Here is a 24,792-nt window from a genome sequence, read left to right as displayed (position 1 = left end):
CGAAGTTTTGGTATTACATGCTTCAACAGTGATCAGAACTATAGTACTGACTTGGCAGAATCAAGTTTTAAGGCTGCTTCAGGGGAAATATTAACAGTTGGGGGAAATTTTTGTTGGCAGCAAAACCTTATATTTTGAGAAATGCTTAAGTTAGGTATTCCTTTTATTGGGACTACTTAATTAAGTAAAAAGCATTAAAATAGCTGTCCTGAATATTTATTAGAGCACCAGCTGTTCCCTCCAGATTTTAGAAATTTGAGCCTTTGTGCCAAGTATAAGTTAGAAAAAATTTTCAACAAGTAAGAAGAGCCCTATGCCTTGTAATACTTATCCAAATTGTAAATAGTAGCTGGAAGGCTCTGGAATACCACTGTGTGTTTTCAGTGATGTTTTGTCATCCATTTCCAAATACTATTTTGTTACTGTGGTTGGTAAGTACATTACTGAAAAAATTATACATTGCATTTCACAATTAATGATCCTTTATGTACATACAGATAATATTGGAGTGCTAACCACAGGTTTTGCATGCCATTTGGAGTTTATTTGTGTGTGTGTTTCATAGTGATGATGACTCTGCGCCCAGTAAAACATCTCAGAGAGATAATTTCAATTTTTATTCAAAATTGTATTTCTTTTAGGAGCCCAGCCATAATCAAATACCTAATTTATTTTTTAAGGGGGGTAAGGGAAAGGAAGACATCAAGAAAACAGTAGGAAAATTCACTGTTCATATTCTACATTGAAACTTTTCTTGCTAAAGAAAACTGACAAATATCAGGGCTGGGTCTCCTGTATTTGCTTTACTGTCCGCTCTCAGGGATAGTTCTGCAAAATTATACATGAGGAGCCCTAGACAGTTTACCTCAGTGGAGAGAGCATCGGCCTGCAGACTAAAGGGTCCCGGCGTGCGGGAGGCAACCAATTGATGGGTCTCTCTCACATCGATGTTTCTCTCTCTGTGTCTCTCCCTCTCCCTTCCACTCTCTCTAAAAATCCATGAAAAAAATATCCTCAGGTGAGAATTTAAAAATAAAGTATATATGAGGGAAGGAACATCCCTCCTGCGGCATGAGAGCACAGTGAACTCAATGAAATTGCAGTGGAGAGGTAGCAAGTAATTCCCATCCCCCAAGCCCCAAAACAAGGGTACTGGAGGCCCCGGGGAAAAGCAGGCTACAAAGCCGAGCACCTTGGACACGGAGGCTGGTTTGGGAAGGAAGAGCAGTTGGCTGTGTGGCGCTGAGACCCAGCCCAGCGCGCTGAAGTGTGCAGGATGGGCAAGTCCAAGAGAACCAAGTTCCTGTGTCTTCCTTGCTCCTGTGGACTCAGCACCGATCCCTATATGATGCTAATTTTTAGGATACTAAACACAGCTCAGGTGGTTCTCTTTCGCAGCGATGTTCTCATTTTGTTTCTAGGTTTGCTTTCAGATTTAAAAATAAACTGGCATTTTGGGCTTAATAAAAAATTCCATGAGGGATAAAGTGGGCCACGTTATTATTTTTTTTTTTCTCTCATAAGCAAAGAACACGAGCTTCCCAAGCTGGGGAGATCAGCCGCCCTTCGGTCAGAACTCTACACGCCCACTCCCAGCTCCCCCACGCGAAGGGTCCCCTCTGGAGAGCAATGGGGACAGATGCCACAGCTAGCCAGCAATGAGCCAGAGCTTCTCCACCTCAGGTAAGCATCAGAATCGCCTGCAGGGATTTAAAAAACAAAAAACAGGCATACCAGGGCCCTATCCCCACCTACTGAATCAGATCCCCTGCTAGGAAGACTGAAGTTTCCCGACTAACAACTTACTTCGTATGCTGCTATATCTCTAAAGGGGTGAAATATCAACTAATCCTACGGAAGTCACCCTTAGTCAGTGGGAGGGACTTGCTATGCATAAAGGGACTACTTAATTAAGTAAAGGAGGACTACTTAATTAAGGGACTACTTAATTAAGTAAGGAGGGCAGCCATGTGAGGGGCGGGGCAGCAAGGGAAGACCGGCTACATACAGGAGCGTTATCAACTGAGTGAATTGCTAAGAGTAATAGGAGAGGAGAAAATGCAGAGGAGAAAATTCCATACCAGAAATAATTTTTTTAAACATGCCTTGACCATCAAGATTCAAAAACAACTGAAGGTTAGAAGGGTGGTTTTCAGTTGTCTGTTTAAGCAGTAGACCCCCTTTTTTTCCCAAGCAAAATCCTTCGTGGTTTCCCAAAGTATCAAACCTAATGGCTGGCCTTTTCTGGGGAAAGAGAGGTCAGAGACACTCCCACTCAGGCCCCTGCACACCTCACGGAAGCCTGAGGCTGCTCGTACCACAATTCGAAAACCAATGGCCCAGAATAAGACATTTAGATGTTTAAATATATACTCCTAAATTCAATTAACTAGAAGGATTAGGGTTCTGATTAGCACTGAGCCTAGGGAGATGGGTTTAACAGAAGTTCACCTGAAAAAGAGGGAAGGCCCTGGCTGAGTAGCTCCGTTGGTTAGATTATCGTCCCATACACCATGGTTGTGGGTTCAATCCCTGGATAGGGCACATGCAGGAGTCAACCAATGAATGCATGAATGGGTGAAACAACAAATCAATGTTTCTCTCTCTCTCTCTCTCTCTCTCTCTCTCTCTCTCTCTCTCTCTCTCTCTCTCAAATAAAATAAGTAAATAAATAAAGAGGGGAAGGTTTCATGGCACTAGAAAGTCAACTTGAGCTAACCACGTCCTCTGACTGCCAGGGAAAGCAGGGGAGCATGTGCAGTGTCACCTGGGTTAATAACTACATACTCTCTGTATTAAGAAGTTGACCTCTTACAAAGCACCTTCACATGCATCCTCTCACTGGATAACAACTCTAAGAGCTACTGGAATTATTTTCCCCCTCCTGCAGGTGAGCAACCAGGGCACTAACTTGTGGGAGTACCTTACTCAAAGATACGCCAGGCAGTAGCAGAGGCTTCTGCCTCCAGGTCAAGCAAGAGGATGGGGGTGAGGGGAGGGTAACAGCCCACAGCTCTCTGGATGATTGGAACAGCAGGTAAAGACTGTGTTCCACTGTCATTGCTACATTAATGGAGGTGTATCCAAATGGGACCACAAGCAGAGTCCCATGACCTGGGCAAAGAACAACTCTGGAGCCGAAACCGGTTTGGCTCAGTGGATAGAGCGTCGGCCTGCGGACTGGAGGGTCCCAGGTTCGATTCCGGTCAGGGGCATATACCTTGGTTGCGGGCACATCCCCAGTGTGGGGTGTGCAGGAGGCAGCTGGTCGATGTTTCTCTCTCATCGACGTTTCTAGCTCTCTATCCCTCTCCCTTCCTCCCTGTAAAAATCAATAAAATATATTTTTTAAAAAAACAACTCTGGAAATAATAAGTGAAAAGCACATGGAAAACTAAGAGCTTTCGAAGATATAAAACAGGTTTAACAATAACATAATGGCTGTTTTTAAATAAGGAAGGGCTATAAAAAAGGGAGATTAGTCTTATTTTGTATAACACATGTATAACCTCTGCCATTCCCCTTCTCCTTCCTGAAAAACTCAGTCCTGAAGCCATTATTGGGGACCAAGCACGGTGGGCCTTTGCTCAGGGACTGGCAAGGGAAGGAATGTGGAAGTCCAGAGCAGGCGATCAGAGCCTGGTCAGAGTGAGAAGGGTGTTCACACTGGGGTGTGGGGCTGTGGCACGGCATGCTGGAGCACCAGCAGGTAAGGAGGGCAGCCATGTGAGGGGCGGGGCAGCAAGGGAAGACCGGCTACATACAGGAGCGTTATCAACTGAGTGAATTGCTAAGAGTAATAGGAGCCAGGAATCTCACTGTCAAAGAAGGTAGTTATACATATGGAAAAGGAAAAACCTAAAATAAACCTTGTGGTATCAGACAGGGATTTGAGTTGTCACTGTGAACTTTTGGTTTCTAAAATATTCTAAAATGTATAACTAAATATAGAAATGAAGGTGTAAATGTGTGCATGTGTGAAGATGTGTATACGCATACACACAGTCCATTGTTCTGTCCACTGAGAGAGCCCAGGGTGGCGATACCCTCCTAGCAATGAGCACACTTAACAACCAGATGTTGGCTTCTAAATACCATTCTCCACTCAAAGGAACCAGGGCTCCTTGGAGAAATGGCTGATACAAAACAGATGATACCAGTGAATTATAAGATGAGCTTGGAACATCCTGTTCTGCCAGAAAACAAAGACGTACTCAAAGAATGATGGGAGTTCAAGGGCACAGGAGGCATTATTATGTGTAATAATGTAGTATTTGCCTGAAAAGACTGTCACTGATGCCAAACCTGGACCAAATGGAACATCAAAGTAAGTGCCAAGAGTAACAGTGTACTTAAAACACACTGGGAAAAAAAGACAAAAGAATAAGTTCTTGCTGATGCAAATAAGTTAATAGATCCAAAATGTGATGAAGAATGGGCTATTTAGAGTTTCACAGTAACTTGCCACAAAATTACCAAAAAAAGGGTAACGAGTAAGTAACATTTTGGTGGAGAAGCTTGGCATGTGTGTTCTGAACTGGATTCCTTTGCTTCCTAAGACCTGATTGGAACAACTGGGAAACATGAATGAGGCCTGAGGACTACACGATGGTGCTGTGTCAATGGCCGTGTACAGTTTACAGAAAATACACACTAAAATGTTGGTGTGGTTAGCCATCGTGCTAGCAACTTTTTCTCAAGTGATTCTGGATAAGAACAAATTGTACAACTTGCAATTTTTCTGTAGGTGTGAGAGTATTTCAAAATAAAAATTAAAAATCAACAACAGTAAATTAGGAGGATAGAAACTACAGAGAAATAGATTACACTTGGTTTGAGGATAGGTGAAACTCTCTAACGATTCAAGTCAGGGGTCCTCAAACTTTTTAAACAGGGGGCCAGTTCACTGTCCCTCAGACCGTTGGAGGGCCTGACTATAGTTTAAAAAAAAACTATGAACAAATTCCTATGCACACTGCACATATCTTATTTTGAAGTAAAAAAACAAAACGGCAAAAACACCCGCATGTGGCCCGCGGGCCGTAGTTTGAGGACGCCTGATTCAAGTGGTCCAAAAACAGATCCACCCTTAGAAGGTTTAGCAGGATGTTAAAGAGGAAGTGCTTCACTGAATAGGAATTTAGAGGAGATGACACCAATGTACTTTGCAATGATTTCATAATTCCTTCATTCAGCAAACACTTATTAAACACCTACTGTGTCTTGGACAATGTACCAGACACTGGGCTTATGAAAATAACTGAGACACAGTCCCTACAACTGAGGCCCTAATAATGCAGTGAAGTACGATGATTTGGAAATTAGAAATTTTAAGACAGTCATCAGTGTTGATACAGAAAGAGGCATGTGAATCAAGAACACTGTCTTCAATACTCCAATTTTCTTTTATGAATTTTTAATAGATGACACAAGAGTTTATTTTTCTATCATATTCGTTAACTACATTTCATCCTAGCATTATTGTGCTTGTGGGTGGTGTTAATTGAGGCATATGCAAAAACTTTATCACTTTTCCATTATGAACAGATGTAAGTAACTTGATGTTTTACTTTAAAATAGCAAGCATCTTCCAAAATAAGTTTCACAGGAGAAGCGAGGGCTATAGTCACTGGAAGAGACTTAACACTCCAAAAGTGAACGCTGACATGTTCTTCAACGCCTCAGAAGTCACTTCACATCTCTGTACTCCAATTTCTTCATCTGTCACAATATGCTTGTTAGATGCCTTGAGATGCTTAGAAGAAAGACAGTGTAATTATAAAGCTCTGTTCAAATACAGGTGGCTTTCACCTTCTGCCAGGGACCAACTACTACTGTGGCCATATGAAGACAGAGTGACCCACCTCAATGAGCTTCCGTTGGCAATTTTATGGTGGGTGGAACATTATTTGGCTTTCCAACGTTTCCCCCCTTGGCTTCATTTCAATCTTCCAGGCATGTCATCAAGTGAGAATGCTTCAGTGCCTTCTCACTGACCCAAGAATGAGCCGCCAGACCAGGCAAGTCCGTCTGTCTTCAACTGCTCCCCCCACTGAGGTCCGTACGCCCTTCTTTCACTTTTCCCATATGACACTTTCATAACCATATTTAGCTTTCTTCCTACCATCTCCCTGTAATTCAAAAGGCAATTTAGACTCCCATATGGTTGCCATCGAAGCTAACAGATGTCTAGCAAATTAAAGCAAAAATTATGACTTATAAACTGCTGATGTATCATCATTCCAGAACATCTTACAATTTATAGTGAATCATAAGGCCAGGCTTCCTACTTGATGCCCCCCCCCCCCCCAAGGTTCCTTAAATCTCTCTCCTCTCTGCATTTAAGCCCTGTGGAAACAAATTAGGTACAACATTCTGCCATCAACCCAGGATAAACCTCCACTTAAAGACATAATGTAGTATTTGCAAGCACATCAAAGAGAATTTGGCCTCACGTACCCAAGGCTGTTCCAATCCTTGTACAGCAAAGACAAAAGTGACTCGGTTTGCCCAAGTCTTTCAAGGCGTCCACTGATCCATGAGACTTTTTTCCTAATAAGTGACAATTAAATCTACAGAACCCATTCCCCTCATCTCCTTTATATCCAAAGGGTTATCATCATCACCTGGTAGCATTGATGTCAACGTACCACCAGGCTAAGGCAGTGGTCGGCAAACTCATTAGTCAACAGAGCCAAATATCAACAGTACAACGATTGAAATTTCATTTGAGAGCCTATTTTTTTTTTTAAACTTAAACTTCTTCTAACGCCACTTCTTCAAAATAGACTCGCCCAGGCCGTGGTATTTTGTGGAAGAGCCACACTCAAGGGGCCAAAGAGCCGCATGTGGCTCGCGAAGCGCAGTTTGCCGACCACGGGTAAGGTATTCTAGAAATTGTAAAGCCCAGAATGGGACTAGTATGAAATCTGGAGATAATAACACGAATGATATTCACCATTTTTTAAATATTGAGACATTGTGCTTGGTAATACATTTTCACATTGACTCATTCCATTTATAGCTCCATCAGATAATGTTACCATCCCTTTATAAACAAGAAGTTAAGGTTCAGTACAGCAGGCTGCATTTTCCAAAGATGGCCACAACCCACTCAACCTAAACACCTGTCCATCAAAAGATGGAATCCCTTTCTTCACCCTCTTGAAATTGAGCAGGCTCCACGCATGGTTTAACCGGTGAAACAGATGAAAGTGACAGCGGGCCAGTTCCAGGTATAGCCAGTTCCAGGTATATAGTTAACAGGTATAGTTAACAGGCTGGAAGCTTCTTCCATTCTCAGCCAACAACCTGGCTGAGCGCTCAGCAAGGCACCCCTTTCCCCCAACTGAGTCTTCAGGTAACTCCAGCCCCGGCTACATCTCACTACAACCGCAAGAGAGATTGAAAATGCCAATTGCCCAGATGAGGCTGGTCAAATCACAGAACTGTCAGATATTTACAATAAAGTTCTGATTTAAACCACTAATTTGGGGGGGGGGGGGCTTTGTGTTATGTAGCAATAGATAGTGAGAATGTGGAGATAATTTACTTGCCTCGGAACAGTTCAGAATTACAGCCAGAATCCAAAAGGGTCCAGAGCAAAGTATCTATTAATGCAGGGTAATGGGCTGTGGGGGTTCAGTACCCAAAAGCAGCAACTGTAAAACAAAGCACCCTTTTTCTTCCCTCCCCCACCCCTAAGTGGCCTCAGGGTTTTCTGAGAAATGTATGGTGACACCCTCAATAACATCAATTCCCTTCAGGCTTGAGTTGTTGCGATATAAAATAGGGAAAATAAGATTCCCCCCACCACCCTGTGATACCTAATGAGAAAGGAATCTGTACAAGATGTTGACTTTGTTACTCAGAACATCATTACAACTGTCATATAAAAGGATTCAGATTTTATACGTGAAACTCTAACTCTAATAATAAAAATATATTTAATGACTCAGGGAACTACATTTGAGATTCACAGTGACTATGGGGGGAAATGCATTCTATACCAATAAGTGAATAAGACGAGAGGAAATTTTAAAAAGATTTTTCAATGAAAGAAACTTTGAGGAAGAAATGAAGTAATAAAATTGATCTTCAGACAAGTCTCAGTAGGAGAAAAGGTCTATAATTTAACAAACATCCAATATATGCTACTTTCGGCATATATTAATACCCGCCTCTAGTATTCTTCTTCCCCAGCATATTGGAACTCAATGGACTCATTCTTTTTTCAGAACTAGAAGGAACCTTAAAACTTGTCCAATTCCTTCATTTTATCTGCTGAGAAACAGACTCAGGGCAGTTAACTGAGCAGCAAGGAGTCAAACTACTCCTTAGTAAGAGAACCAAACTCAGTGCTGGCGCTACTACATTTTCAATTTTTGTTTCACGAGAATTTTGCCTCCAAATGTCTTCAATGTACTTCAAATTTATTCTAGCATTTCACAGCGTGAACATGAAAGGTGAGGATAGCATGCTCTCTGTTGTCAATCTCTTCTTCCTAACTGCGTGAGTCACACGAGTCTGCTCTTTCTGGCGGTCACAGGGAGGAGGATGACTCCGTGGAGAGCACAGGTGTGAACTCTACAGAAGCAGGCTGCCAGGTGACTGATCCAATTCTTCAGTCACTAACATCCTAGTCTGAATTACTTCCATCAAATACCAGGGTTGCCTTCCTGCTGATCACCACTAGAGACCAGGGTACTGACAAACTGGGAGACTTAAATATGGGGTAGTTCTGAAGCAGAAAGCAGGATTGGAAAGGTATGGGGGTGGGGGGGAGGGTATCTGAGTGGAAAAGCTTTAGGCAGAGAAAGAAGGAAGAGCGAGAACAGAAAGCAGAGGTGAGGGAAGGGCCATTATAACAAAGGCATCTATGTAACCGTTCTGCCTCCGGCAGCTCTGTCAGTTCCAAAGCCTACATCTGCTCTCAGGCTTCCCATAAAACTCCCCCCAGAGATGAAGACCTTCAAAATCAGATAAGATGTGGCTCTATTCTAGAACTGTCAATGCAAACACTCTGCAACTCTTTGAAGATCTCCACAATTCCACAGGTTTTGCTACATCCCAATCCACAGAAAATACTGAATTTGCCTCTGTGCACTGTACAAAATTATACCAAGCTGTCAGGGAAACAGGCCCAAATCCCTTTATTTCTTTTCTTCCTCCTGCTATGAAACTGCAGAGAGAGTCCCTGGGTGCTTTTTGTTGCCTGGCAGCCAAAATGTGCAACTTTTGGAAGTGTTCAAGTAGAATCAAGAGGCCTGGGCTCACTACCCCAATATGGTCCAGTCCCAGATTCGTAGTCCCTGACTCTCCAAGTCAAGAAGTTTTGAGTTCAGATAAAATCAAAACACCTCACTCAGAAATGTCACTACCCATCACTTTTAAACACTCCCAGCTGCGAGGGGAGGGTGGAGAATAAAAAGCAAAGAAAGAAAATAATTTTGTCGTCATATATCTGTAGCAGTGTTTGTAGGGAGAGGGTGACTGCTAACAGAAATAGTGTACAATCGCTGGCAAAGAAAAATAATAATAATAAGTCCTGTGAATGACTGCCTAGGATATTTATTCACGTGTCCCTCATTATCTTCATCAGTCCTGAGGACAGATGACATGCTGACACAGAGTGGTCTCCAACCCCTTCCATTTCCTTTTGCAAAACATGTATGACCAATGCAAGATACTCCTATAGAAAAGAAAAAACAGCCTGGTAATTGTGTGGTAGAAAAAAAAACTACAAAGAGCTGTATTGATAACTATTCTCACAGATGTATATGTTTACAGCAAATGGGCAAAATTAAAGGGAATCAAAATAAATACACCCTGTGTTCAGACTGCTGTGGATGATTATTGATCCTGCCTTTGCATGATTGTTTTTTTCCACACTGAACCTACAAAGAACAGCAACTTGGGGAACCCCCCCCCCCCCCAGACAGCCACCATCTTTACTTTCCATAGGGCAGGGGGAGTGCCCAGTGAGGATGGGATGGGGTGGTGAGGCAAAATAACACGGTCCTCGAGCCGTTCTACCCTGGTCCTGGTGAACGCTTTGTCTGGCTGCTGAACACGTTCGTGAGATTAAGGCAAAGAATCCAAACAAAACAAAAGAGCAGGCGTCCCAGCCTCATTACAATAGGTGTCCGGCACATTGTAGTGCCAGCAGAGCCTGGTTTGACTCTTGCGTTCAAATCATTTGCTCTGCCCGTATCCCCAATAAAACATGTCTCGCACCCCTTCTCCTCTGCATTTCCCGCTCGGATGTCACCCCTTTAAAAAAAAGGAGGTCGAGGATGCGAGGCACGAACACACGCAAACAAATGTTGACGGGGTCCTATTATCCTGACAGTCAGACAGAGGGAAATCAATCCGTCCACCTCACGCGCCCGCTGGCCAGTCCATTATGCGCCAGGAGCGCTTTCCAGCCGAAGGGGACGAGCTGGCAGGAAACGTTCTTCACGGGCACATTACAGAACCATACACCGCGGCATCTGCATCCCACACAAAGCCCGAGATGGTGCAAGGAGATACACGCCGAGCTCGGCACCCGACCGGCCGCGGCAACGCCGAGCCGAGCCCTCGTCCAATCAGAGCCCGGTTAGAAGATGGACCTCGGGGTCGGCTGCGCCCGGGGAGCCTTCCCTATTCTGACACCGCGCTCTGCCCAACATCCGCGCCCCGCCGGGAGCAAATCTAATCCGTGTTGGCTGCTCATTTCTCAAACTGCCGAGCCCTTTCTTTCATCTGCATCCCCTTAGTCGTCCCTCCGAAAGCCACCCCCAGGCCTGAGTGCTCCCTCTCCGGCTCGGCTTTTCTTTTTCCCTCTTCCCATTCCTAGAAAGGATGAAATGTTTCTCCGACGCGCCAGCTGGAGGGGCGCAAGGCGAATGCCTCTCCGGGCTTCAGCACGCGCCCGAGGGGCTGCGAAAAGTCAAGGCGGCGAGCCACGCGGGGGGGAATCGTCGCGAATCGATCGGCCACAAATAGTTGAAACCCCGAAGCGCTCCAACTTACCCAAAATATGACATTGAAGCCAAATATGAAATATTTGATGCAACAACTGACTTCGGGACCCTTGTAGTGCTTCCCGGACATCCTCTGGGTTCATGAAGACACTTGCCCCGGCAGCCCGAGTTTGCAGCCCGGGAGCACTGGTGCTCGGCGCAGCCGGCGGCGAGTGGGGCTCGGGGCCGCCGCTGGGGGCCGCGGCGCGGCGGCCCGAGCTGATCTGCGCGGGGACCGACCGGCGAGAGCGGCTCCGGCACCTCCAGCCCCTGGCACGCCGAGGCCGCCGGAACCGGGTGGCAGCGAGCGGGCAGGGAAGCCGCCGCGCGCTTCGAGCCCGGAGCCTCGCCGAAGCTGACCCAGCACCAGGCGAGCGCCCGCGTCCGTCCGCCAGGCGATCCACCCGTCGGTCTGCCTACGGGCTTCAGGCAAACGCAGCCGCGGCTGATGCTGGTGGGGAAGCTGTTCGCCCGCCGGCTCGCGCGCGCCCTCCCACTCCTCGCTCCGCCCGCCGCTCGCTCCACCCGCCGGGCCGGCGGCTCCTCCACCCGAGCCGCCCGCAGCTCCGCCCGCCGCCCGAGCCTCCGCCAGGCGCGCGCGCGCACGAGCTCGGGCGCTCCCGGGGGCTGGGGCACCACGTTGCCGCGCCGCCTCCTCCGCCGCTCTCCGCTCCGCCCGCTCCCTTTCCCCGCCCCTTCGCCGGCGGACCGAGCACCACCGACCCCCTGAGTGCTGCCGCCGGGAGGTGGGGAGGGCGGCAGGCTTGAAGGAAGGAGGGAGGGCGCCCGGGAGCACGCCGTTTGGGAGCAACCTGGCGGAGTGACCGCGATCGATGAGACTGATGGACAGCGGTCCCCCTCCGCCACACGCACCGGCAGGCGGCTCCTGCAGGCTGGTGGGGGAGAGGGTCACTCCGGGGCGAGAGGGCTGGGTGAGTAGGGATCCAGTGAGCCCCCTGCCCCAGGACGAGCCCCGCCTGCGGGTGTAACTACACTCACACCCCCTCCTGCAGCACCAGGTTATCGTGGGAGAGAAGTCACCGGCCACTTCGCTGCGTGGGGTGGGGGTGTGGGGGGGGGGAGGGAAAAGTAGGGGTCTGGGGAAGGGGGAGAAAAGAGCGACGGGAAGTGGGGAGCAGGGGGAGGAACGAATCGGAAGGGTTGCAAAGGAAAGTCTACGAATCCCACTGTAGCTCCATCCCAACCTCTCCACCTGCCAGAGAATGAGCTTTAACCTACTAGTGAGGACAGGAAGGAGACAGGACCCAAAGGAGTCCTGATCCGGATGGGACCCTTGCCCTAGGATATGTTGCAGCAACACAAACCCAGATAGCAAATGCTCCCTCGAGACGGAATAGTGCCCCAGGAACCTGACTGGTTCCTAACTCTTAAGAAGAAGTCCAGGAGTTTCAGGGCGGCCATCTGAGGATTCCGAATAGCGGTTACAGAGCGTGAGCCATTCTTTAAGCTTTTGGCCTCTGGGGAAGAAGGGTTAGAACGCGTCTCTGGACGTGGTTTTAGAGCCCTACCTGAGAAGGTGTTGCCTCTCTGCCCTGGAGCACTCTCACAGGTGTTAGCAAGCCGGTACCAGCAAGTCCTTCAAGAATAAAGGACCACTCAGACTGTGTATAAACATCAACGGGTATTTTTTTAAGGCTTCAAAAAGCTAGAAAGAAAGATGGGATGAGGAAATGTTTCCAGCACCACGCCCGGTAACCTGGTCCTGGGAACAGAAGTCTGCACGTTCCCTAGGCCCCCCAGGTGACACTTAGGAGCACTTAAGTTTGAGAAGCTTTGGCAAAGGCTTTCCCTACTTAACTACCGCTCCCTTTTCTCAACAGCTGGCTAGCTCGTTGACAACCTGCAGTCCAGCTTTGGAGAGGCAAGGCGTTATGTTTTCGTGCAATAAACCACCCTTTGAGATAGGCTTGGCCTTGGTAGAGGTTGATGCTTCTACATTGAGGTCAGAGGTAGGAGCCAGCGTACTCACAAAGGTGGGAGAGCCAGGAGATCCTACCCATTCAATACCACAGAACTATGACACTGGCTACCTTTGGATGAAATAACTCTCCCTCTAAAGTGCCTTCCACCCACTCAAGACGCACAGCATACTAGCACCAATCTGATAGGCTTGAAAGGTAAGGTCTGCTTTCAGCAGCAGATTCCCTATGAACAGGAAAGCACTAACAAGCTTTACCTAAGCCTATTTGTGCTACATTGTCATTCTCCCTATATAAATAGAACAGGTACTGCAGATTCTTGCATAAGTCAGAAGAAAGGTCTGTCTTAAGTTGATGTGACACAATTTAGAAAAGGACCAGAAATTAGGTCCAGTCGATGACTGAGTTGATCCCTAAGCAGGATTTATTTTTGAAATAAAAATCAACAGAGAAGGGAAAGTTCAGATAACTCGTTGGTAATCTGGAGAGGAGTAGGAGGGGAACTAGTTGAATCCTCATTTCATACATCAAGAGTAAGTCCTCTGAGGATTAATGAGTTAAATATATTTTCTAAAGCAAACCAGAAGAAAATAGAATATTTGTTAAACTTCTGGCTAGAAGTATTTCTCATGGAAGCAAAAAAAAAAAAAAAGGAAATGATCAATAGATATGACTGGACAATAAAACGTCTATGTGTCAAACGTTTTTTAAAAGGCGACCTAAACCAGAGAAAAAAATGTTGACAGCAAACATTTTTAAAAGCCTGAATATCTACCTATCTTATAAGTAGGGCTCATACAACTGAAGTAAAATATAGAGTCCCAACGATTGAATATAAACAGAAAACAAGCCACATACAAAGAAATCAAATAGTGAACAATATATGGTAAAAATTAAACTTTCTGGTAACCAGAGAAATAAACATTAGAACAAATTAAAGCTAGAGATCTAGAGATTATGAGTACTGGTCTGCTCTTACACTACCGGTGTTAGGAAATGATACCGTCCATTTGGAAAGCATTGGGGCTGTAAGTTGCAGGTTAGAAGGCTCCTACATTTTGACTCAGCAGTCCCACGTCTGGGAATCTAGCCAAAGACATACTCCCAAACAGGGAAAAGTCGTATACTGCAAGTTGTACATCATAGCATTATTTATACTGAAGACTTAGTCACAACTTAAAGATCCTAGAGCAGGGGCTCTCCCCATCTCCTGGTAGCCACCTGGGCCACAGTGCTACTTCCTGTTTCTACGCCTCCGTGCAAGTGATTCCTGGTCTCTGCCTGAAACACGCTCCCTGCCTTTTTTTCTCTGAGCTGCCTCCTCTTCCTTCTACACTTTAATCAGTGTTTTCAAGACTACCTCATTTGTTCCCTCCGCATTTCCTACATTCTTCCATTTTGGCACTGGGAGACGACCTGTAATTACTTTGTTTACCGGCCCTTCTTCTCTACTCTGTTGTGACTCCTTCAAGGGTGTGGTCCACCTCCTTTTAATCTTAGAATCACTAGCACCCTACTTATGTGGCAGGTGCTTGGTAGATATTTACTAAAGGAATGGGAGGATCATTTACTCAGACCTCTTATAGACATTAAGGATACTCATTATAAAGATATGTGGCAATGTGTGAACACATTCTAAAGATACATTTTAAAGATAATATGTGTGGAATTATCTCAAAGTAATATTGTTAAGTGAAAAAAATCATGATGCAAAACAGTATATACAGTAGGCTACCATTTTGTAAAACAAGTGTGCTGGCGAAAGAGATTGGAAAATTTATTTACACACTTAGAGGCCTGGTGCACGAATTTGAGCATGGATGGGGTCCCTCGGCCTGGCCAGTGATCGGGGCGGTCAGGGCCGTCTAGCCCAGTCCTGATCAGGGCCGATAAGGGCCGGCCAGCTTGGGGAGGGACCATGGGAGGTTGGCCGGCCACGGGACGTTGGCTGTGGGAGCGCACTGACCACCAGGGGGCAGCTCCTGCATTGAGCATCTGCCCCCTGGTAGTCGTGCGTCATAGCTACCGGCCAGAACCGGTTGTAATGGTCACTTAGGCTTTTATATATATAGATTATTTCCTGGTAATGGGTAGCCTACCTAGAGATATAGATATATTTTTTTTTAATATACCCTTTTGGTTGTTTTCAAATTTTGTACCATGTACATGATATACATGTTTTGAAAAATAAGTCACTCTATAAAATCATAAGCAATTATATGGAGTTAATTCTTGACAAATAATAACAGTTGTTAGATTGTGTGATTGTGGGTGATTTTAGTTTCATGTTTCTGGTTTCCAGGTTTTTTTTAATGTAGTTATGTTGCTTTTACAATTATGAAGATTAAAATTATAAACAAAGACAATCATTCTATTTATTTCATCACAACCCCTTCATGACTCCATAAATTCTGATCTATTTTAAGGAGAAAGGAGTGAGTAATTTTCTCCCTGGAGACTGTTTCAGCCATTTCCTTTATAATTCTGAGATTGAAAAATGGTTAATAAGTTTACTCAAAAGCTCATCAGCCTGGCAACTGGAAGTAAGAACAGGTAAAGCATGTTCTTCTAATAGTTACCTAGCTGAACAGCAAGATATGACAACAGCATTTTAATCTAAGACACCAAGTTTAATGAGCTTGTCTGTCTGCCTCCCTCCTTTCTCTGTCTCTCACTGTCTCTCGTGCTCCTCTAGTGCTATATTCTTCTTTTCCTTCTCTGTAACCAGCACTACATGTTGCCTATGCGCCTCCTTCCTCTCAGAACCCCGGTGCTGTTCCAGTGTCCCCCACTCTTTTAACAGCCATATGCTTTGGGAAAACCAGCCCAGGGCCGGCTCCAGGAGGTGAATGGCTCTTGCCAAGGTTTGGTTCCTAAATGGGCATGTGACCCAGTTCTGGCCAGTGAGCCATGAGGAGATTCAGCTGGGGTTTCCTCACATCTGAGAGAGGGTCTCGTTTTGGCCTTGGATTGAATTGGGTTTAGACGTGATGCCTGAATCCTCTACAACCTCACAATAAAGACCAGACCAAGAATGGCCGAGTGAGAAAATGAACAGAAAACCCAGGCCTTGGTGACATCGCTGTGAGGCAGACCTAAGCCGACCTCAGGACTTCCTGTCAGGAGAGACCTGGCCTGGTGAAGGCACCGTGAGAAGGTTTTCAGTTTCTTGCAGCTGAAAGGATCATGCCTCCAACACTTTCCTTCTGATGTTCTCCCCCAACCCTTTGGTTTTCTCTTGAAAAACCACCAGTGTTTCCACGTTTCTCTCAGCATCACCTCTTTTTCTCCTTTCCCCTCCCCTCTCTCTCCCAAGTCTTCCTGTCTCTCTAAACAATACCGGGGGGGGGGGGGGGGAGCTTTAGCACTGTCTGGCCAGGACTTACCCACCCCTTTCTCTCGGACTTCTCACCCACAAAGTGCTCCCCCACCTCCAGCCCCTTAGTACTCAGGGTTGGCAGGCCTGGAGAGATCCAGGTGAGCCGGCCTGACAGAGTCTCCCTGCAGCTGGGATTCAGCAACAAAGCAATCCCTGCGTGTGGCTGAAACTGAGGTGATGTTTTCAGGGAAGCCGGGGGCCTGCGTTTCCAGGAGGAAGCCAACACGCTCACTCTGCAGAAAGAGGAAGGAAGCACAGGCGCTGAGAGAAACAGCAGCAGCCTGTGCGGGTGTGGGCCCTGCAAATGGTGTGGACTTTGTGCCCTGAAAGGCTTCCGGCCCGGCCAAGCCCTTCTGTCTACTTCTGGATTTCTCCAAGGACCCTGTGCCGGAGGTTTTTAGATGGAGTTCTTCCATCACACCCCCGTTTGGCTTTGGCTACTTTGAAGTGGGCAAATCAAAGAACCTTGATTAAAACAAGAAGTCATCCCACCTCAAATCCATTATGAAATGACTTTTTTTAAAAAAAATTGGTCATAATTTAAAAGTGCATTTTTGTTCTATTTAATGCTTTAAATATTGTGCCTACCGTTCCTTAATTGAAAAGTGAGCAAATTAAAATGTTATATTTCTCTAAAAATACTGCTCCCCCAAATCTGTACGACCCTCAGGCCCCCTTGCCCTATGCCCACACATACCCAGTGAAAAAGACCAGGTTTCAGGGCCCCAGGAAGAACATAAAAAGAAAGTGCGTCTATCTCATAAATTGGATTAAACAAGCATATGTCAAACACAGTTTCACTTTAAAAATCAATTATAATTGCTTATGTAATAAAATGAAATCTATCTTTTCCAAAATATTGCAAAGCAGGCATTGGGTTTTCTTTTTCTTTTTCCTTTTCCTATTTTGGAAATAGCTAGGCCTGCGAATCAGGTGCCACGTCCTACCCTCACCTTACTAGGGCCAAGTGCATAATGGGAATTTGGCCAGTCAGAAGCTCCCTGGATGTTACTGAGAAGATGGAGTAAAAGACGAAGAAAACCACCTGAAGTTCATTGATTGCAGCCCCTCGACAAGCCGGACGCTGCCCTTGAGACCTTTGGGATCTCCTGGGTCTTCTACCTTCCCTCTAGTCCCATAGCTAGCTTATTTCTTCCCAGTGGATTTCCTTTCTGATTAGACAATGCCTGTTCCTATAGCTGAGACCAAAAAATTCCTACTTAAAAACTGTATTTTCGCCCTGACCGGTTTGGCTCAGTGGATAGAGCGTCAGACTGCGGACTGAAGGGTCCCAGGTTCGATTCCAGTCAAGGGCATGTACCTTGCTTGAGGGTACATCCTCAGTAGGGGGTGTGCAGGAGGCAGCTGATCGATGTTTCTCTCTCATCGATGTTTCTAACTCTCTAACCCTCTCCCTTCCTCTCTGTAAAAAATCAATAAAATTATTTTTTTAAGTAAAATAAAAAATAAAAAAAACTGTATTTTCAGGGAAAATAAGTGTTAACTTTTTTCTGATTTCAAAAGTAAGGTATCCTTATCATATAATATTTAGAAAACACAAGAAATATTTTTAAAAATATTTTTTATTGATTTCAGAGAGGAAAGGACAGGGAGAAAGATAGAAACATCAGTGATGAGAAAGAATCATTGATCAGCTGCCTCCAGCATGCCCCACACTGGGGATCGAGCCCACAACCCAGGCATGTGCCCAGACAAGGAATTGAACCATGACCTCCTGGTTCATAGGTTGATGCGCAACTACTGAACCACATTGGCTGGGCTACAGGAAACATTTTTAAAGAATCACCCATGACATTTCCAAAGAAACCATTGTCAATGATTTGGTATATTTTATTCATTAATAAATATTTTTATATGATGGATCTCATTCCTCAGAGAAAAAAAGCCTTAAACCTATTATATCTTCCACTTGCCAGTGCCCAAAAACAGCACAGAGGCATCCTCCCTCAGAACAGAAGCAAATCCATCTCAATTTCCAGAATGTGGTTATCAGTCAAGATTCTAACCTCATTGGCCCATATACCCACCCTTTGAGTGTTTTCCTTTGCCACCACATAGCAGTCTTTTATTTCCATTCTTATAAGGCAAGCCTGCGTCATGCTCCCTTACATTCCTAACTCCCTATCATCGCCAAATAGTCTCAGAATGCCATTCCCACCCCACAAACTCCACCCTTCCATCACCAAATCAAATTCTTTTTCAGTTAAACATAAATCAACTCCTTATGAAATCTACCCCCATTTAACATGAGGCATGCTAGTCATATCCATAACTCCCTCTTTTACCATAGAGTTTCCTTTAATAAACCTTCTTAAAATGTTGCTTCTGTGTTATATTTCTTTGCAATGGAGCTGTAATTGGTGGAATTTAATTTCCAGAAACAGGGACTAGTCTTAGCTGATTCATCAGTTATCTTTTTAAGCTTTGTTTGCAGAATCAATTGAATCAACAACAAATATTTATTGAGCACATCTCCCATTCAAGTTCCTGCATTCACACTTCTTGCCCTAAGAATGCAACTGGAACAAATAGAGGGGATACAAGTGAGAATGGATTAAGTGCTACAGTTCCAACAAAGTGCAATGTGTGTACCAGCACAAAAAAATGAACAGAATGGAATCATGAATAAACCCCTCTTCCAATTCTGTTTTTCCTTTTTCTTTTCCGTAGTAGTAACATTAAGGTACAATTACTGGGAACAAAACTAATTATTAATCAAGACTGAATGTCTTCTATCGGAATCATTTATTTGAATGAGGTTAAGACTCTGAATGAATAAGTTTTAAAGTTTATACTAAACCACATGGTGCAGCTGCCATGGAAAACAGTTGGCAGTTCCTCAAAACAGTAAACAGGATTACTACATGATTCAGCAATTCCACTCTTGGATACATACTCCAAAGAATTGAAAGCAGAGACCTAAACAGGTAATTGTCTACCAATGCTCATAGCAGCACCATAGCTAAAAGGTGGCAACAACCCAAGTGACCATCAACAAAAAAATGGACAAGCAAAATGTGGCGCATATGTATATGCATAATATTATTTACTAAATACGTGAACGAATGAATATATATAATGGGATATTATTCAGCCTTAAAAAGGAGGAAATCCTGATACATGCTACAATATAAAATTGAAACTTGAAAGCAATATGCAAAGTGAAATAAGCCAGACACAAAAGGACAAATACTGTGTGATTCCACTTATGTGAAGTACCGAGAACAGGCCAGTTCACAGAGACAGGAAGTAGAAGTTACCAGGGACTGAGGGGCAGGGGAATGAGAGGTTTTGCTTAATAGGTAAACAGTTTCTGTTTGGGAGGGGAAAGTTCTAGAAATGGATAGTGGTGATGTTTGCACAATGTTTTGAATACTTAATGTCACTGAACAGTTAAAAATAGTTAAAATGGTAAATTTTATGTCTATTTTACCATAAAAAGTCTATACTTATAACAAATAACAAACTGAGGAATAGTTCAAAATATTGAAATAAGTTGCTTTCACAAGTCTAAAGGCCATCAAAATTAAATGACCAACATATGCATTCTAAGGCTATGGGTTGTGTGTGTTCTCATTTTGGGAAATCTAATAGAATTATTAAAATAAAGAGTGATTATGTTTGCAGAGGGATTTATCCAAGCATTCCTTTAAACCAGGAGCTTCCCTAGAAAACTTATTGTTCGCTAATTGATCAGGAACAACCCAACAAAGACAGAAACACTCTCTGGAAAGAGGCATCAGGAGGTTGGGGTCCCTCTCTAGCATATAATCTCATGCAGGAGACCAGACACCTGTGTTTCTGCCTTCTCAGAGGAGCTCTGGCCCCTCTCGAACCTTCTACAAGAATCCAACACAACTTAGGTGAGTTGGAGATGTGGGGGTGAGTGCATAGCTTCTAAGCTGATAACCTGAGGTTCCATTTCAATAGTTCAGCTACTTTCTATTAGACTGTAAGCTCCTTGAGGGCAGGGATCAGGTTTTCTTTTCTTTTCTTTTTTTAAATGTATTTTTATTGATTTCAGAGAGGAAGGGAGATGGGGAGAGAGAAACATCAAGGATGAGAGAGAATCATTGATCAGCTGCCTCCTGCACGCCCCCTATTGGGGATGGAGCCCACAACCTGGGCATGTGCCCTTGACCAGAATCGAACCTAGGACCCTTCAGTCCACAGGCCAACACTCTATCCACTGAGCCAAACCAGCTAGGGCAGGGATCAGGTTTTCTTTGTACTATGTTGTCTTGCAAGTATTCTACATATACTAGGTGCATAATATTACTTACTGAATAAGTGAATTAGTAAATGAATGAATGAATTAACAACTTTAATTAAAAATGGCAATGGATGGTCAAACAAAAATTATTATAAAGTAGCTCTGAAATTCTAATATACAGAAAATCTACTTGTCTTAAAAGTTCAAATAACGCAGTGGGTTGAGCAAAAAAAAAGGAACTCATGGACAACAGTGTGGTAGGTAGGGTAGTGGGTAGATTGTGGGTATAGGGGAGCAGGTGGAGGTAGAGGAGGGTATGGGGCAATAAATGGTGATGGAAAAAAATTTTACGTGCAAATAACACAATCCTAGAAAAGCAATCCTTAAAACATAAAGTGAGAAAAATCTGTGTTCAAGTTCATCAATCCTAACTGCGCCTACAAAAGGGGTGTATTTTGTACTGTGTTTGTAACCCTGCTGTGCACCCAAATGCACCACATCCACTGGGTTCTCAATAAACACTGCTGACAGAATAAATGACAAGACAAAAAATAGCTTGCAGAACTTTTCATTTTTTACAAGTGTGGAAAGCATATTAAACCATCTGCTGATTAAAAATATGCATGTTTTGACTTGCATATGAATCAAATTAACATATATAAATCTTCACATCACTAGATTCACAGCCATAGCCAATGTAATTTTCCATGTTTCTTCAAATCATCAATTCCAGAGTGACATAATTAAGTTATTAGGCATAAAATATACAGTAATAATTTATGACTAAAAGCTCACTTTTGTTTTATTTAAATTTGGTGATCATTTCCCCTCTAAAAATATAAAGGCTGCCTGGCAGTGTGACTCAGTGGTTGAGTGTCGACCTATGAACCTGGAGGTCACGGTTCAATTTCTGGTCAGGGCACAGTGTGGGGCATGCAGGAGGCAGGTGATCAATGATTCTCATCATTGATGTTTTTATCTTGCTCTCTCCCTCCCCCTTCCTCTCTGAAATCAATAAAAATATCTATATAATAAAAGCCTAAGTGACCATTAAGGCAGAAAGACCAGAATGACTGATTGCTATGACACGCACTGACCACCAGAGGGCAATGCAGGAGCTGCCCCCTGGTGGTCAGTGCACTCCCACAGGGGGAGCACCGCTCAGCCACAGCTGGGCTCATGGCTGGCGAGTGCAGTGGCAGTGGCAGGAGCCTCTCCCGCCTCCATGGCAGCGTTTAGGAGCAGTGAGTCGAGCAGTAAGGAGCAGCGAGCAGGCAGACATCCCCCGAGGGGTCCCAGACTGCGAGAGGGCACAGGCCAGGCTGAGGGATCCTCCCTCCAGTGCACAAATTTTGTGCACTGGGCCTCTAGTTTTAAATAAATAAATAAATAAAAATTTTAAAAGGCATAAGGTCATTGAAAATCTAAAATGTTATGTTCAAATTTGCTTTATAATAGTTAATATTGTTGGTGGCAAAATGGTACCGGGTGTTAGACTGATGGAGTCAGTCTGGACCTTACTTCAGCAATCTCAGTACTCAAGTTCTGGCTGAGAAAGAATGCAGAGCCAAGACTCAAACTATAAGAGAAAGTTTATTTAGAAAGCCACAGAAGAAGAAGTGAGCTATAGAAGAAATGGGTTCAAGAAACAAGTTACAGAGGCAAAAGGAGGGCCCTTGAAGCTTAGGAGAAAGAGAGAGGCAAGAAAAATGCACCGGGGGTGGGCATGGGCATGGGGCGGGGGAGGGGGGGAGAGCGGGAGACAGGCCAGGAAGTACTCCATAGCCTGCTGGGTTCTCTGGAGGGTTTATCTGGAGGCCGCAGGGGAGTATCCCAATAGAACATTCATCAGTTTTCCAGCTGGGTCCTTTCAGGGTTGTGGTCTCTACTGATTGGTCAGCACCAGGGCAGGGGGTCATCAGTCAATGCAGCTGGTCCTGAGGTCAGCCCTGGCTTGTCTGGTGTTGCTGCTTTTCTGGGCCTCGAGCTAAAACACAACTGAAGCCTAGATGTTATCTCTAGGGCTTAATGCTTAAGAGAGTGGTCATGCAAGGGCTATTCTCTAGCCCCCTTGTTCCTTTTTCTAAGGGGTCTACCACAAGACTAGCAACATGCCAGGGGAGGAGAGGTCAAGGGGGTTAAAACACATGACCAGCCATATCCTACAGGACAAAAGGTTTCCCTGGGGTGAGGTCCTTGTTTTCCCAGTTTTGCCCATTGCTAGGCACCTGGGGCTTGCCACCCTGGTAACCTTCTGTACCTGACCCACAGTCCTTGCTCTGCTCATGTCTGTCTATCTGCCCACCACAATATCACCACAGAAAATCAAAATTTGAGGTGCAGAACAGGAACTATTATCCCCCGGTATGATGAATTGGGATTGACCAAAGTAATATATGTTGATGGCTAGTACCTTGCTGCTTGATATAACCCCAGAAATGTGCAGTTTTCCAAGTTCCAGCTTCTATAATTTCAGCTTCTACCTGCTCCTCTGCTCCTGCTGCTCCATCACCACCTTTTTCTCTCCAGGACCCTGTCTAGAGCTGGGAGGAACAGCTCTGTGCACTGTTACCCCCATCCCAGGAGGAAAAACGCATCCAAACTGCAAACCTAGATCAGATGCAACCCAGGTCTGGGCCAAGACTATTCAGAGGGCTCAAATTGCCGTTACTAAGAGACATCCTGTCCCTCCCTCTTCACTCCTCAGTCCTGAAGTATTCACCACCAGCCAGCACCTCTCCAGAACCAAGAATGTAGCCTGGTGTATCCCCTCGCACCCTGCTATGGATGTACCTCTGCCCCATATGAATGCCCAGCACTTTGGTCATTAGGTCCTCCCAGGATTGCTGGCATTACAGCCGTGTTTTCTAGCCTTGTCTGGTAATGAGAACCAACTAGGGCTATGGATATAATCACAGAGTCCTAGGACCTTCCCCTAAGTGTTTGTATTTAGTAGGTCTATTTGGGATTATGGGGTCTATTTGGGAAAACGAGCCCCCCCAAGATGTGACTTAATAATATACACATTACTTTGAACTAAAAGCAATTTTAGCTTCAGGCTCAAGAGAAATTTCTGCCCCTCCATTTAAATTACCTAGAAGAATTTGAATTAGAGGCCTTGCCCATTAGAGGTCAACATAGACTGGTGTCCTGGTGCATGGATTCATGCACATTAAAAGGACATTAATTAGAAGAAATATTTTAATATCGCCATTCGCGTCTTGCTAATGAAAAGAAAATAGGATTCTACCTAGTCTCCTACCTACCTACTCCAGGACTTCTGTGAGGATCAAATGAGATGAGGCATGGGAAAACGCTTCACAAACATTTGGTTAAACTGTAAAATGTTTGCACCTGGCTATAAAGCAAGTCAGGTTCCTGGGCTGAAGAAACTCCAAGGAGGCTAGTTGCTAGGGAGAGGAAGCTGGTGTTGCTATGTGACATCATTACCCAGCGCCCACAGCCATGTTTCTGGGCTGGACTGGGCTGAGCTGTGGGTCACATTTTGCACCAGGGGGTCTTGGCAGCATTGGCTGCTCCAGGGTGGTGTCGGGGCCTCTGTCTCACTTGGGGGAAGCTGAGTGTGGGTTTGTTGGTGCCAGGTCCGTGGTGCCGTTTCTTTTTAAATGGCCAGTGTGCATCATGGCAGCTCATGCATTGAGCATCTTCCCCCTGGTGGTCAGTGCATGTCATAGCTACCGGTCAGACGGACTGACACTTAGCCTTTTATAGATAGATAGATAGATAGATAGATAGATAGATAGATAGATAGATAGATAATTTCTTTTGACTTACCCATAGGGCATAGCAAACTACTAATTACTGAACTTCTGAAGTCCCCGAGGCACCTTATCTCATCCCTAGCTTGGGCTGTCTTACAGACCTCAATCCCCATTTCTATCTACGAACCTCTTACGTATGCAGGGTCTCTGACTCTCATGTATGTGGGACTCCCATGCGCACGATATTAAATTTAATTTTCTCTTTTCAATCTGCCTCCTGTTGACTTTATTATTCAGACAGCCAACAGAACCAGAGGAGGGAAAGAGCACTTTCTCCCTTCCCCACAGGGTCCAGAGTCTGAATTTTTAAAACTGCCTGGGTGATGCTTTCCAGCAAGGAATTTTGGGAAATACTGAGCTCAAGCACTCTTCCGAGTGTTCCTGGAGTCTCCCAGGAGGGGAACTTGCCCCGCATGGATTCAGGCCTTGCAATCTATGGGGATCACAAAGG

At 44.9% G+C, this 24,792-nt stretch overlaps 1 protein-coding gene across 2 annotated transcripts in view; it reads right to left on the bottom strand.

The window, feature by feature from the left end:
• TSPAN5 (tetraspanin 5) overlaps window positions 1-11,496 on the bottom strand; it is a 160,123-nt gene extending 148,627 nt beyond the window's left edge. For both annotated transcript variants that reach the window (XM_079767387.1, XM_079767388.1), the window contains exon 1: window positions 11,017-11,496. In XM_079767387.1, the coding sequence (XP_079623513.1) occupies window positions 11,017-11,097 (81 nt within the window). In that variant the 5' untranslated portion in view covers window positions 11,098-11,496. The remainder of the gene's footprint in view (window positions 1-11,016) is intronic.
• Between the last annotated feature and the right edge of the window lie 13,296 nt (window positions 11,497-24,792).

This window comes from Cnephaeus nilssonii (assembly GCF_951640355.1).
Source record: "Cnephaeus nilssonii genome assembly, chromosome: 1".
Taxonomy (NCBI): domain Eukaryota; kingdom Metazoa; phylum Chordata; class Mammalia; order Chiroptera; family Vespertilionidae; genus Cnephaeus; species Cnephaeus nilssonii.
This window is presented reverse-complemented; position numbering and strand designations above follow the sequence as displayed.